Genomic DNA, 14,023 nt, shown 5'->3' with positions numbered 1-14,023 from the left:
AGAAAAATCTGCCAGTGGAACAAGATTTATCTTCTCATTACAAGCAAAAAAATCTTGTTCCACTGGCAGATTTTTCTACTTATTTCAAGTGAAAATCTACATGAAACAGGTGAAAATTGTTGTTTTTTCCAGTCATGAGTCTTGTTTTAAGTGTAATGAGATTTTTTTTTTACTAAAATGAGACATTTTAACTAGAAAGATTGTGAGTTTTTGCAGTGATCCATGTTACTTATCCTGTGAAGGACAGAGTCATATTGATAAGTTCAGAAAAGTGTTTTTTATTGTTGTGTTTTGATGTATTTGATGTAAGCCCAGTGGATATTTAAAGCTTACAGAAGGCTGCATTTAACTGCTGCTATGTCATTCCTGCAGTATTTCTGCAGGTGTTTTGGTCACTGCTATTATTTGTAATATATTATATTATTTGTAATCAGCACAAATTATCTGTCCCCATATGATCAAATCCACCATCCCCCCTGAGTTTTTTTACAACTGGAGTACTGGCTATACACGTACCTTGCTCTGGGTCCTCCAACAGTCTCAGAACATCGTTGGCTCTGCCGTCTACTGTGAAACACAAGTTCTGATGCAGCTTTGGCAGCTGGACCACAAAATGAGGATCTCCATCAGCTACAACAAGCAAGCAACAAAACCAACAAAACTCAATACACTACTCACAATAAACTCTGATTGAATAATAGTAAGCAAATAAATAATATGTAGACCCTTGACCTGATGATGAGAGGATCCTGAAAGTTCTGGATGGAGATTCTAAAAGCACAAGACATTCAGCTAAAGGACAGTCCTCCTCACTCCCATGCACTGAAACCAACGACAGGACTACATGTGTACTGCAGCGCACATTTTATATACAGTTTCTCTCGACACAAACTGTATAATATATCAGAAATAGATCCTGTAACCTACCGAATGATCCTGTATCGGTTCTATCATCCCCTGAAACAAAGAGGGAAACACTTTTAACATGAAACTTCTCAGGCCTGAAGAGTTACTCATGTAGAGAATCTCAGACAAACAAAGAAAACTTACAGCCTTCAAAGTTGGTGTCATAGTCGTAGTCGTACGTCAGCTCATAGTCTGGGAAGTGATTAGAAAGAAATGAGAGCCTATTCTGCTGATCATCATTGGGTTTTTGTTTTAATGGTAAAACCAAAGCATAATGAGCCAGAGTTGCTTACCTTTCACAAGCTCAACATCTAGGAAAGAAAAAAAATATAAAATCACAATTTCACATTTTCTGTGGTTTAGGATTTTGTGGGGAAAACAAAAAAACATTTATACAATTGAATATGAGGGTTTCAGTTAAACTATGTAAGACACAAGAGGCTCACTTAAATGATATTAGATTTAAAGACAGTATATAAATAGGTAAAAAGAAAATGTACCTAATTTTACTCTCAATAAATATATGTGTTTGTTATACTGCTAAATGAAAGTAACTCAATGTCTCAATGTCACGGCCATTCAGGACAGGGTTTGGCCTTGTCATTTGTGAACACATGACTTCTCAGATTCTGTGATTCTGATAGTGTTATGAGCTACCGTAGATGATTAAATTATAATTTCTCAACTGCTGAACTATTTACTAACTACATAAATTACCTTTTATCACCTTTTTTCAGTTTGTGAAAAAGTGTATTTAAAATATCTCAAAAGAGAGATTTATTGGTAGTTCAGTTTTACCTTCTTGAATCTGAATGGAAGTAGGGACTTCTAAGAGAGGAACAAAGAGCATTCAGTTAGTGATACTGCAAATGTTTTAATTCCACAATCTCAACATCCTGGGGCCTCATTTATAAAAGAGTGTGTAGGATTCATACATGCACTCAAAAGACGAAAATGGCGTGCAAACAAAAAAATCCTGATTTATAAAACCGTTAGCACGCACATCTGCACGCAATGTTCTCTCTATAAATCACAGTCCAGCTGGAAGGTTGCGCAGGTGAATTTGCCTCATATCCCGCCCTCTACACGGCCACTTTCTACCATAAATGGGCAATGCAAACTACATGATGACTGTATTTGCATATAAATGAGCCTGCTGAGCATGTGCAGCGCCACCTGCAGTCTGTTTCTGCTGTGTCAGGATGAATGAGACGTGTTGAGCCACCGTGCCACTAAATTTCACGGAGACTGAGATGGAGATGTTGTGGATGAGGTGGAGGCAGGAAAACCACATTATTTGGTGGTCACAGTAGTGGCATCACTAACAGAAAGAAAGCAAGTGATTGCCTGCCAGAATCTGATTTCTGGCCGCGGGAGCGCGCACAGCAGCCCGTTGAGCGATAGCGCTAAAACGCCAGATTTCAGATTATGAAGCTCAAGAATGAGATCAAATCATATTTATGTAGAAACAACTTTTCATTAACTGTATTTGGCCTTCAATCAATTTTTTGGCAGGTAAAAATGCCCATTTTCAGGGGAGAAATCAGATTCTGGCAGGCAATCACTTTTTGGCACGACACCGGCACGGCGTGTCCTGCCTGCACCCCGGACACGCCATGTAGGTAGGATGACTTGACAGATGAAAATACCCCGTCAGCTCACGCTTCCACATAGATCACGCTTCCACATAGACATCAACATGTATCTATGTGGAAGCGTGATCTGACAGGGTATTTTCATCTGTCAAGTCAAGTAGATATCTGCCAATATCTATGTGGAAGCGTGATTTGACTTTTTTTTTTTCTTCCGCCGAAGCGTCGTACACATAGATCTATGTAAAGCACATTCTGACTTCCTGCTTTTAAATCGTCCATTTGCATGAAAAAGCCTTTGAAAAAAAAAGAAACTGAGATAAAAGAAACGGGGATGGTACGGTAGTATTTTCTGCTGAGCTAGGACACCTCGGCACAACACCGGCTTGGGTGTAGATGGATCTATAAGTCTGATATGTGATGACATTAAAAGTATGACATGAATCTGGCTTCATTTCACCACCTCACCGCCTGCGTCCCCAGTTCTCCATATCTTCAAAATGTTCGTGCTTGAGGGTCAGGGTTGGCATAGAGATACGCACATTTTTCGGTTAGTTTTTTCTTTCTAAATCCCAACCTTTGCGTAGAAGGTGGCTTGCGCATCTTTCAAGCCCTGTTTCGTGCGCAAGCAAGCTTTATAAATGAGGCCGCAGATCTTTATTATCATAGTGCAAAATGCTTTCCACTGTAAAGACACGTAACCGTGTAACGTACCTAGAAGCTCCGCTGCTTCCCACAGTCGGGGTCCCAGTGCTACACCGGGCATAGGAGCAAACGTAGCTGACAACAGGGTGGCCATGTGGCGATCAGCAGCAGAGTTTACGTGGTGGTCTTGCACAGTGGGAGCCGGGGCCAGGACGGGAGACGACAGGGCAGAGAGCAGCTTGTTTGGGCTGATAGTGTCAGACTTATGAAGGTCCGGAGAAGATCTGGTGCTGGTTTCTGCCGCTGAAGACAACTCTGTAACTTTACCAGGGGGGTTAGCCGTCTTCACAGAACTGAGAGGTTGGTTAAAACTTCTCCCGGACGGGGGGGCAGGGTTTGTTCCGGATGAACTGAGTGGCAACGAGGCGCTGGCAGTAAATGTTGGCATATGGCTAGTCACTGATAATGTTGTTTTCATGGCAGTGGGCGTAGGGGTGGAAAGTCTTCCAGATGCCGGAGGCTGTGCTGCTTTTAGATGATGCAGCAGAATACTGGATATCTTTCGAACTGGTGGAAGAGACGCTGTTTTAGATTCATTTTGGGAGACGGTGGCCTTTTTTCCAGAGAATGTTGCTGAGTCAGTTTTGTTAGAACTGGGACTTAAAGTTGCTGTTGTTGTTTTCTTGGTTGGTGAAACCACTTTTTCCGTTACCATAGTTGATAATGTTTTTTTTTTTAGTTTAAGGGTATTTGAGGGTGGTTGAGGCAACACTGGTTTTGACTTGTTAAGCCTGGGGTTAAATGATGAGATGGGCCTTTTTGTACCATCGGCAGCTGATATTCTGGCGTTGGCCGTAGATGTCGTCACTGTGGTTGTCGTGGCAGTAGTCGTGGGTTTTACAGTGGTTGGAGCGTCAGCTGTTTCATCTGCATCCGGCTTAACCACAACCAACGAGGTGACAGGCGTTACAAAGTTATATTTGAGAGAGAGATTGGTGGCTTTCTCTGTTAGTAATCTTTGAGTTGCAGGATCAGTGGCATTCAGTTTGGCCAATAACAGCTCTTTGATGGTGAAATACGCCCAGAGACGCTGCACAAAGCTGGAGATCCCTTCTAAACTTCCTGAGCAGTCTAGTAAAGCTGTACTCTCATTTCTTTTTATATTGGAAATAAGGACACTATTCTCCAATGTCATGCGTTGATTGGAATCAGTGGCTGACAAAGATACCTTTAAATCTGTGACCCCTGGTTTAACCCTTCCTGCCACAACCAACTCAGACCCTTGGAAGTAATTTGGAAACAGGGAGAGGCTAACGTCAAAGGCCTGATCATCCAAGTAAGACAGCTGGATGTCTGACAGCAAAGGGCTTGCCACCTCATCGTAAAAGCCCTTCAGCTGCAAGGCGGCGTCTGCCTCCTCGTACACCATCCTGGCCACGCCGCGGTTCTCCAGAGCCAGACGCTTCAGGAGAAGATAATCTGCATCGTCCCCAAAGGCCAGGCCAAAGAGTGAGACTGAGCCCAGTGCCTTCTTAGCATTATTAAGGATGGTGTCACTTGAAGTTACTCCAATAGTCGCTTCCCCATCAGTGAGAAAAATAACCAGAGGGACACGACGAGACGGGAGCTGGCTGGAGGATCCAGAGGACGACGGGTTGAGAAGTTGTGCAGCTGAAAGTAAAGCTGCGTTGATATTGGTCCCTGACACAAATATTGAGACAGTTAGTGGTTAATTACAAATTAAAAAGTTGACAGCAATGCTAAAGTTTGGAAAATATCAGATATCAAACTCACATCCTTCTGCAATAATCCGCCTCACAAACTCTGTGGCCTCTCGAATATTCTGCCGATTCGCTCTCACTGTTCGACCTTTCCTCCAAGTGTGAATCTTGTCTGAGAAAGTAATAATGTTGAAATGGTCTCCTTCTCTAAGGTCCCCAAGGATGGTGGTCATGGCCTGTTTGGTCTACTGACAGAAACCAGTGGAATTATTGATCCACTTTTTCTTGAGCAGAAAACATTATCTATCGCAGGCAAAACATGGTTTCTGCTTCTTCTTCTTTTCATTTTTCTCTTGCAGTTTCTGCAGTTATTGTTATTGTCCATGCATGTAGTTCACTTTACCTGCTTTATCTTGGTACCTATCATTGAGCCACTGACATCAATGACAAATATAACATCCTTGGGAACCACGGGAAGCCCTCTGGGTGCAAAGTAATGCACAAAGTAGCCGTCATACACCTGAAAGGGGAGAGACAGCTGGAGTCAAGCATTCATTTATGCCAAAAAGAAATACAGGACTGTCTCAGAAAGTTGGAATATTGTGATAAAGTTTTCTTTATCACAATAAGTTTAAGATTAAGATTCCCAGAATATTCTAATTTTTTTAGATAGGATATTTGAGTTTTCTTAAACTGTAAGCCATGATCAGCAATATTAAAATAATAAAAGGCTTGCAATATTTCAGTTGATTTGTAATGAATCCAGAATGTATGACATTTTTGTTTTTGTAATTGCATTACACAAAATCACAATATTCTAATTTTCTGAGACAGTCCTGTACATTTTTCTCATAATAGGCATACTCAATTGAACACGACAAGCCAGAAATGAAATGCTACCAACCTGGACATCACCCAAGAGGTCTTTGAGGTCTACGTCATACTGAATGACGAAGTCGGCATTGAGACCTTTGGGGGAAATGCTCTTTTGCTGCTGCAGAGAAGGACTGTACTGAACTCCAGCACAACCAGCGTTATGCTTGACCTGAGTGGACGCAGGGGCGTTTGTTTCACCTGTGGTTAAGTAATACACATGGTCACATTCAAGCAACAGTAATGTTCTAAACAATAATAATAGTCAACATTTTCATTGACGAAAATGCAAAAAAAAATAAAATAAAAAATCATTCGCTACCGGATAACATTTAGAAATTATTCATTGGGAGGGAAGGGAGTTATAATTTAAGGGGAAACCTAAACTTCAAATCTTTATTTGTGTGTACAACAAAATAAGTTTTTGTGTATCAGTTTGTGGAATTAAACTGTGGAATGATTTGAATTTGGAGTTAAAAGAATGTACAAACATAAAACAATTTAAGAAGAAATATAAAGACATATATTAAAAGTGAAGACTGTGTTTAAAGATCAGCAGCTGTGTGTGTTTTGCTATTTATCATGTTGTCTTTGTATGTTTGTATAGATGTACGTATTATATTTATATCATAGTTATATTTATAGCATAGTCATATTGTATTTATATCATAGTTATATCATATTTATGATAGAGTTTACATTTGGTATTAAACAGGTTATTTTTGTAAAAATGATATATATTTATACAAATTAGTGTATAGTATAAAAAGTAAATACAGGCATATAATGTATGTTTAGTTGTGGAAAGGGGGTGTGATTAAATAAGTTTATACTTCCTCCCACTCCTTTTCCAACATGTAACTGAAATATGTGTTTTGATATGTTTTTTTTTCTCTATGTGGTGGAATGTAACCTGTGTTTGTTTCTCTCATCTTTTTTTCTTGTTTTTTTTTTATACATGTTCGGAATAAATAAAAACGAACGAACTAACGAATAGTCTGACATTTTGGGAAGTACTTGATTGTTTTTTGATTGTTGCTTGATGAATTTTGTGAGATAATCACATTTATCTTGCACATCATCAGCACATGGTAAAATGTCAGCATGGTTAAAGGAAATGCCCAAAAAAGTAGTTGCACTTTTCAAGTGAAAAGACTGGGGGATATAATAGACTGCTTTGTGTCATTCAGTTTTAGAGGATGAACATATCTATGAATATCCAAAGTAGACCTGGTTTTCCTCTCCATTGTTTCCCTGCAGCTGCGCAGATACCAGGCCTGCTGCTAACACAAATGAAAGGCTAGTGTCATTCTATAAATCAATGTATTTTTTCAAAACAGGAAAAAAAAAAACACTCACTGGACCATTTGCAAAATAAACTATATAATTAAGATTTATCAAACATTGTTGGGATTTTTTCTTCATTGCAGTTCTGTGATGAGTGATGAGATTTTAAATGTAGTGATCTTTACTTCTCTTGACCCTCGTCTCCTCTTCTCTACCTCAGTCTGCTCTGTGTATAACCAGGGAAGCCCACACAGGGTGGCTCATCATTACATGTGAATTATGGAGAAATATCCACAGTGAACCAAGTTTAGCAGAGCAGACAAAATATGGTGGAGAGCAATAGAGTAAGCATCGCAGAATAAGACACATACATACACGTGGCACATAAAAGTGAAAAAAAGATATGTTGAAAGAAAAAGAAGGGGAACTGGGGACAATTTTGCTGAGACTCTTTCCGTATACAGTTCAATTCATTTCAAATTGTATTGATATAGTGTCTATTACAATACAAGTTGTCTCTAGAGGCTTTCCAGAGACCCAGAACATGACCCCTGAGCAACTATTACATAAACAATTGCATGTTAAAACACCCCTTTAAGAGGGAAGAAACCTTGAGCAGGACCTGGCTCATAAGGGGGGACCAACCTGATCTCACAAAAATCTGTGAAATGCCCACGACTTCTCACCACTATTTTCCGTGGCACCAGCACGGAAAGTGGTAAAATTCCGTGTGAGCACCACGGATATTGTACCTATTGGGATCCGTTTTCGTGATATATACACGGATTATTACAAATATTATTATTATTTATATATTATAAAAAATCCAGTCCTTGATGTCCCCAAGACATGCCTGAAGTTTAGCTAACGCTTCTGTTTCATCTTCATAGACAAATAGAGATGTGTATCATCAGCATAACAATGAAAGTGTATGCCGTGATTCTGGATTATACTTCCCAAGGGCTGCATGTATAAACTGAACAAGATTGGCCCTAGCACTGAACCCTGCGGAACACCATAACAGACCCTTGACTGTTCTGAAGAAACCTCAGAACAAGCGCAGAGAGAACATGCAAACTGCACACAGGATTCAAACCATCAACCTTTTAGCTTTAAGGGAACAGTGGTAACAATCAATCCGCTATGCTGCCCATTAAGAAAACAAATTATTGTATTTTGAAAATTCTCAAATGAGCTTGTAAATTTGACCTGTTGTGGATGATCCTGTATACATTTATTATATTGTTTTATTTTGAGCTTTTACAGTCTTTCTAGAAGGTTTCGCATTTATTCCTCTTAGTTCACAGGGTAGAAGGTGGTACCTGGTAGAATAACTGGCATACTTTGTTTCACGGTATGAGACTAGTCCTTTTTTTCTAATATGAAAGTAGCACAGTAAACTACATCCTTGCTAATCACAGCACCAGATTGTACCTTGAGCAGTGTTTGAGAGCAGTCGGCTTGTCTTGAGCGGTAGCACCTTAATAAAACTGAGGTCTGTCCTCTCTGAGATCCTGACATCTAATGTAAGGTTCTGCACAAGCTGTCCAGGCCTCAGACCTAAACCCAGCTCGTAGCGGCCGAGCCGACGGACCAACAACTCCTCGTAAGAGAGGAAGAAGGACATCCGGGCTCCTGATGGCACACTCACAGCCACACGGAACTTCTCAATTTCCCTTTCTCTGCAACACAACAAAGTACAAGGTGGGGGGGGGGGCCCAGTCTAACATTAGGAAAACAATAATGTGAGCAAACATTGTACAACATTGGAAGCTGAACATGCAAAACATTCATGTGGTCACTAAAGAAAAACTGACTTTGTAGCGACCAGTCCAGCTGTTTTTCCTTGCTTCTTAGCAGCATCATACATTTTCCTGGCCGCAGCTCTTTCCTTCACTTCAGCCACGTACACTTTACCATTGGAGGTGCTGATGAAATGAGGAAAAAGAAAGAAGAAACAACTCTCTGTGTCACTTACAGTAGCCACATTTTGTTACAGTCTGTATAGAGTTGTTACTTTATTTTACTCCACAGGAGTCAAAAAGCTGTTTCACAAACTGACATAATCCTTGTTTACAGATGGAGTTCCTACCATGTGAAGGATGAGTGGAGGTTATAAAAGATGACAGGAAAAGTGTCTTTTCCCTTTGAAAACAGTATTTATGAAGAGGGATCTTACATACCGATGTCACTCCATGGGAATGTTCCTGTGTGCTACACCCGGAAAATCTCAGTCAAAGAGGTGTTAAGGCCCAGTCCCAATCCCCCCCAGTCCTACTTTTCAGCACTACCCCTACATTTTGCGCGTTCCCGTCAGGGTAGTGGTGTCTCAATTCCTCTTTTCATCTAGGGGGAGTGCAGAAAACGAGGGTAGTGGCTATGAATCTGTCCCTACGGATCGAGGGATTTCAGATGCTGACTCGCTGATCTAGGGACAGAAAAATTTCCCAGAATGCTTTACATCATCATTTGCAGACTGAATAAAAAAAAAACATGGCGGACATTTCTTATTTTTTTGTGAATAAAATCAATATTTTGAGTTAGTTTCTGCATAAGAATGCGTTTTGATTACATTTCTAGCGAGAAATATATATTTTACTTTCATAATATTCACTCAGTGAATGTATATAATCACTCGCTTGCTCGTTGTTGCGAAGTCTTTTTCAAACCTCGCCAGAATAAAGGCTGATTTATGGTTCCGCGTTACACCAACGCAGAGCCTACGGCGTAGGTTACGCAGCGACGCGCTCCGTACACCGTACCCTACACCGTACCCTACACCGTACCCTACGCCGTAGGGTCTGCGTCGATTTAACACAGAACCATTAATCAGCTCCCGAGCCGTTATTTGGATAAACTGAGCCCAGGTTGGGGATCTTAACGGTTACTTTTACGCTTGAAAAAATATTAAAACTTAATAAAGTGGCATATTAACAGCAGTACAGCTGAAATTAAAACAGCTTTTATCTCTGGGCTTCCTGATATGGTGTGACGTTTGTGCAAACGTAACTACGCAGTCGCTTACGTACCCGAACATAAACCACGCAGTGACGTAGCAGCAAAATTTAGGGGTAGTGCTGAAAAGTAGGAGTAGTGGGAGTATTGGGACAGGGCCCAGGGAAGATTACAAGGGCCCTAAAATGTGTGGCTTAATTTTTAGGGGTAGTGGTAGAAAGTAGGGGGTGTATTGGGATTGGCCCTAAAAGTGGGATTCAGTTCATTGGGGTGCACTAGATACACTTTGGCAATCACTGATGTCATGTGAAAAAATGCAAATTCAAGGTCATGCCTTTTGAGCAAATATGTCTGAAAAAAATATCAATGTGTAACTAAAATAAACCAATAGGTTTGAGGTGAAGCCTTGTGTGAGACATGGGGTAGAACAACATGAGGGTGGAAAGTGGAGGTCCTTGTATTTGTACGTGACTGGCTGAGGGGCCGAGGGAGTGACGGAACATCAGTGACCTACACACAGAACAGAGAGTTCTTACAGAAATGCCAAAGAACTAATGCAATATGTACACCACAGCTATTTCCCTCTGGGTATTTTGTGATATGCAGATGTCACGGTAGGTTCTCAGTGTGTCTATGAAAAAGGAGGTGAAAGAGTAACAAAAAAAAAGAGAAATGTGAAGTTATGCTATAAAAAGCAGTTCAAACTCCAAACTCACATATAGTTTATACATCTAAATTTACATCCAACTATGCAAACATACAGAGGATGCAGTCATGTGTGTATTTTGTATTTGTAAGCCAGCAGGTTTCCCTGGTGAACTCTGTGGGGGAGAAAAGGGGGAGAGGGCAAACTTCTGTCATTTTCTCTATTAACTTTCTGACTACCGGTACTGTTTCTAAAGCCTGGCATTCATCTGGCCTTACGTTCTCCCTCCTCCTGACCTCCTTCCGCTCCCAAATCCAGCCCCGGCAATGCCCACATATTTGTTTTATATTTATATTTAGCATTTTAAAGGAAAGTGGTTTAAACCCTTCTTAGCAATCAAATCAAGAATCTCCATCACACCGGAATTAAACTTTTTCTTTTTTTTCTTGGCATAATTCCTCTTAAACTTTATTTGTGAACGCTGCCTGTCAAGGAGAAATGTACTTACTATAAATATGATTTTTTTTTTTAACAGGCAAGAAATTACGACGGAGTATTAGGGCCAAACTAAGACAAAAAAAAGGAAATTACGAGAATAAAGCCATAAAATTACGAGAATAAAGTCATAATATTATGAGAATAAAGTCGTAATATTACGAGAATAAAGTCGTAATATTAAATATATTGTTAATATAACTTCACAAGATGCTCAAAGTTCCTCATTTTAACACAGGGAGAAGAAGCTCTTCCTGTTAGATTTCTCATAATATTACGACTTTATTGTCGTAATATTACGACTTTATTCTCATAATATTACGACTTTATTCTCATAATATTACGACTTTATTCTCATAATATTACGACTTTATTCTCATAATATTACGACTTTATTCTCGCAACAGTATGACTTTATTCTCGTAATTGTACGACTTTATTCTCATTAAATTATGACTTTATTTCCAATTTTTTTTTGTCTTAGTTTGGCCCTAATACTCCGTCGTAAGAAATAATCATTGTCTTTCAAATTTAAAACTTGTGATCTGATAGCTTTGGACCTTTGATGTCATTTTTTTTTTTTTTTTTACCAATAATGAATTATCTAAAGCACAGTGAGTGAGACAAGAAGTGACTTCATACAGTTCTACAATGATGGTACGTATATTTATACTCTGCTAAACACTTGTTATTACAGTAAAGAAAGAAAGAAAGTGTAAGGCTTGGCTGCGTTGGACAGACTTACATTGTGAAGTTGGAGATGAAAGCTGAGGCCGGCAGGTCGACCTCAAACGCTGCCTCCTTCATGACGGGGAGCTGGTTCAACACTGAACTCTGGATTGTAGTGACAGCATAGCGGGAAACCACTGAACACTTCACATGGTAGTCTGTCACCTTCAGCTGGTCACATAACAAACACGCATCAGTTACAGAGTTCAAAAGAAAGCTACAACATGTGGGAATCATGGGGATTATTGTTCTAATGCTAAATGTGAGACATTACCCTGATATACTGATACAGAAAAAAGATCCAGCTGCTACACTTTTGAGGATGTAAATCCAGCAGTCTAGTTATCTGTAACGATGCATTATGCCAATTTACACTCACTTGACTAGCCTGAAATAAAGGAAAAATAAATAATAAACATGTATCACACGTTATGTTCCTTATTCCTGTCGTATCAGTCTACACTGCATGGTTCTGACGAATAAATGAAGCAAGAAACAAGTCCTGTCACATTACTGCAGGGGCAGCAGGGTGTAATAAGAGAGCCCCATCAGGCCTGCACTTCACTGGTATTTCACAAAGACACATACAGGGACAGCCACAGTGTCCTAAACATATCTAGAAAAGGCAGTGGCTGTTGTTTTTCACTTTATGTTCTGCTAATTTCACTGTTTATGATTATGCATAACCCAGTCCAGCATAGGCATACAGTTGAATGTCTTGCCCTACAAAACAACTTTTCAAAAACTTACCACTGGTTTAGTTGGATTGCTTTGAGGTATTACTCTCTGAAAAAGTAAGAAGGCATCAAATTAAAAAAAAGAAAGAATAGAGGGAGAAATAGCTTTTTTTTACGCTGCATGCTGTATTTGTATAGTGCAATAGTTCAGTATGAAGGTTTGTTCAGAATGTCTGCTGTTTGAAGTTATCTCCACAATCTGCCTGCATGAGGGTCAAGGGTTTCTGTCAAACAGTCTGAATCAAAGTCATTCATGAATGGATGGAGAGGAAGTGGAATAAATGCTTTCACTGTACACGGGCTGTATGTCGGGTCTCCGGCGTTAATTCTGCACACAAGTTATTGCTGTGTCAATAGATGACCAAATATCCTGCATTGGTGGGACTTTAACATAAACAAATAACTTTGAGAGTGGAAAGCCCTTGCAGGTTCACTTAAATAGTACAACTTATGTTGAAATTAGATAGAAATTAGACTTTATAGTATTATTTGGATCCACATTAGCTGCAGCAAAATAGCAGCTATTCTTCCTGGGGTCCGACACAAAATATACAATACATGACAAAAATTAAAAGCAAACCTAAAGAGGTAGTAAAGAAAAAGAAATGAAACATAGAAAAGAAAAAAGGAAAAAAAGAAAGGAAATTTTACTACAAAATATATTCTAGATTTCTGTCAAATAAGACCAGTGCTCCTTTTGACACTCACATTAAAGTTACAGTCATTCCGTTAAACATTTAGATATAATGCAGTACAATACAAAATCATACCTTCTTTAAATAGCATCAACCAATTCAAACAATGTATAGACATCGACAATGCGTTTAAGTTATGATCACTTATCATAACTTGAACCCATGACCATTTTTAGTAAAACAATAGCCATTTAATAATAATGAGAATGAGACAAGAAACAAAAACAAGCAAAAACCCCCACAATATTTAGATTAATTTCAGTGGAAAAACTAAGGGGGGGTCATGCTCTCCGCTGTTCAGGGGACAGAAAGAAGCAGGAATTGTGTAGAATGTACATGATGTAAATGTTCTCACCTGGAAATGATTATTCTTGCCGAGGTCCGCCGCGCACTCTCCAAACAATCTCTCTTGCATATAAAAAATTAGGCAGACTAGAATGCACTGAATTTTTGAAAACATCATGTTCAAAGAAATGTAGGTACAAGCAGTCAGCAGAATAAAGGAATAAAAATGTTCAGCGGTCTCTCAAGCTGACTGGAGAAAAAATGCCAAGCACCTCATTTTACACCATTAACTTGTACAAGTGCCCAAGTCTCCCTCTCCCTCACCTCGGTGCAGTGGAAACTGTTCCAGTCGTGTTGGTAATAATGTCACAAAAGCTATGAGGAGAGTTGCATATCCGAGCCGTGCTGGAGCGGGCTGCACAAGTGCGTGTTTAGTGGGAGAGGTGAGAGCAGCCGC

General features: G+C 39.6%; 1 protein-coding gene across 3 annotated transcripts in view; it reads right to left on the bottom strand.

Moving 5' to 3' along the window:
• The window catches only part of itih6 (inter-alpha-trypsin inhibitor heavy chain family member 6), a 17,019-nt gene extending 2,996 nt beyond the window's left edge, over window positions 1-14,023 (bottom strand). The window contains exons 1-15 of one of the 3 annotated variants that reach the window (XM_061735171.1): window positions 13,637-14,023; window positions 12,600-12,635; window positions 11,866-12,020; window positions 8,842-8,952; window positions 8,459-8,706; window positions 5,769-5,938; window positions 5,268-5,384; window positions 4,938-5,109; window positions 3,213-4,844; window positions 1,705-1,734; window positions 1,200-1,217; window positions 1,051-1,098; window positions 928-957; window positions 733-822; window positions 517-630 (exon numbers count right to left, since the gene is read on the bottom strand). In XM_061735171.1, the coding sequence (XP_061591155.1) occupies window positions 517-630; window positions 733-822; window positions 928-957; window positions 1,051-1,098; window positions 1,200-1,217; window positions 1,705-1,734; window positions 3,213-4,844; window positions 4,938-5,109; window positions 5,268-5,384; window positions 5,769-5,938; window positions 8,459-8,706; window positions 8,842-8,952; window positions 11,866-12,020; window positions 12,600-12,635; window positions 13,637-13,744 (3,079 nt within the window). In that variant the 5' untranslated portion in view covers window positions 13,745-14,023. Of the gene's footprint in view, window positions 1-516; window positions 631-732; window positions 823-927; window positions 958-1,050; window positions 1,099-1,199; window positions 1,218-1,704; window positions 1,735-3,212; window positions 4,845-4,937; window positions 5,110-5,267; window positions 5,385-5,768; window positions 5,939-8,458; window positions 8,707-8,841; window positions 8,953-9,207; window positions 9,284-11,865; window positions 12,021-12,599; window positions 12,636-13,636 lie in introns of those variants that run through there. The other 2 variants (XM_061735172.1, XM_061735173.1) reach the window with 2 other exon arrangements.

The sequence above is a fragment of the Cololabis saira genome, chromosome 12 (assembly GCF_033807715.1).
Source record: "Cololabis saira isolate AMF1-May2022 chromosome 12, fColSai1.1, whole genome shotgun sequence".
NCBI classification, from domain to species: domain Eukaryota; kingdom Metazoa; phylum Chordata; class Actinopteri; order Beloniformes; family Belonidae; genus Cololabis; species Cololabis saira.
Note: the sequence above shows the minus strand (reverse complement) of the source record. Positions and strands in the feature narration are given on the sequence as shown.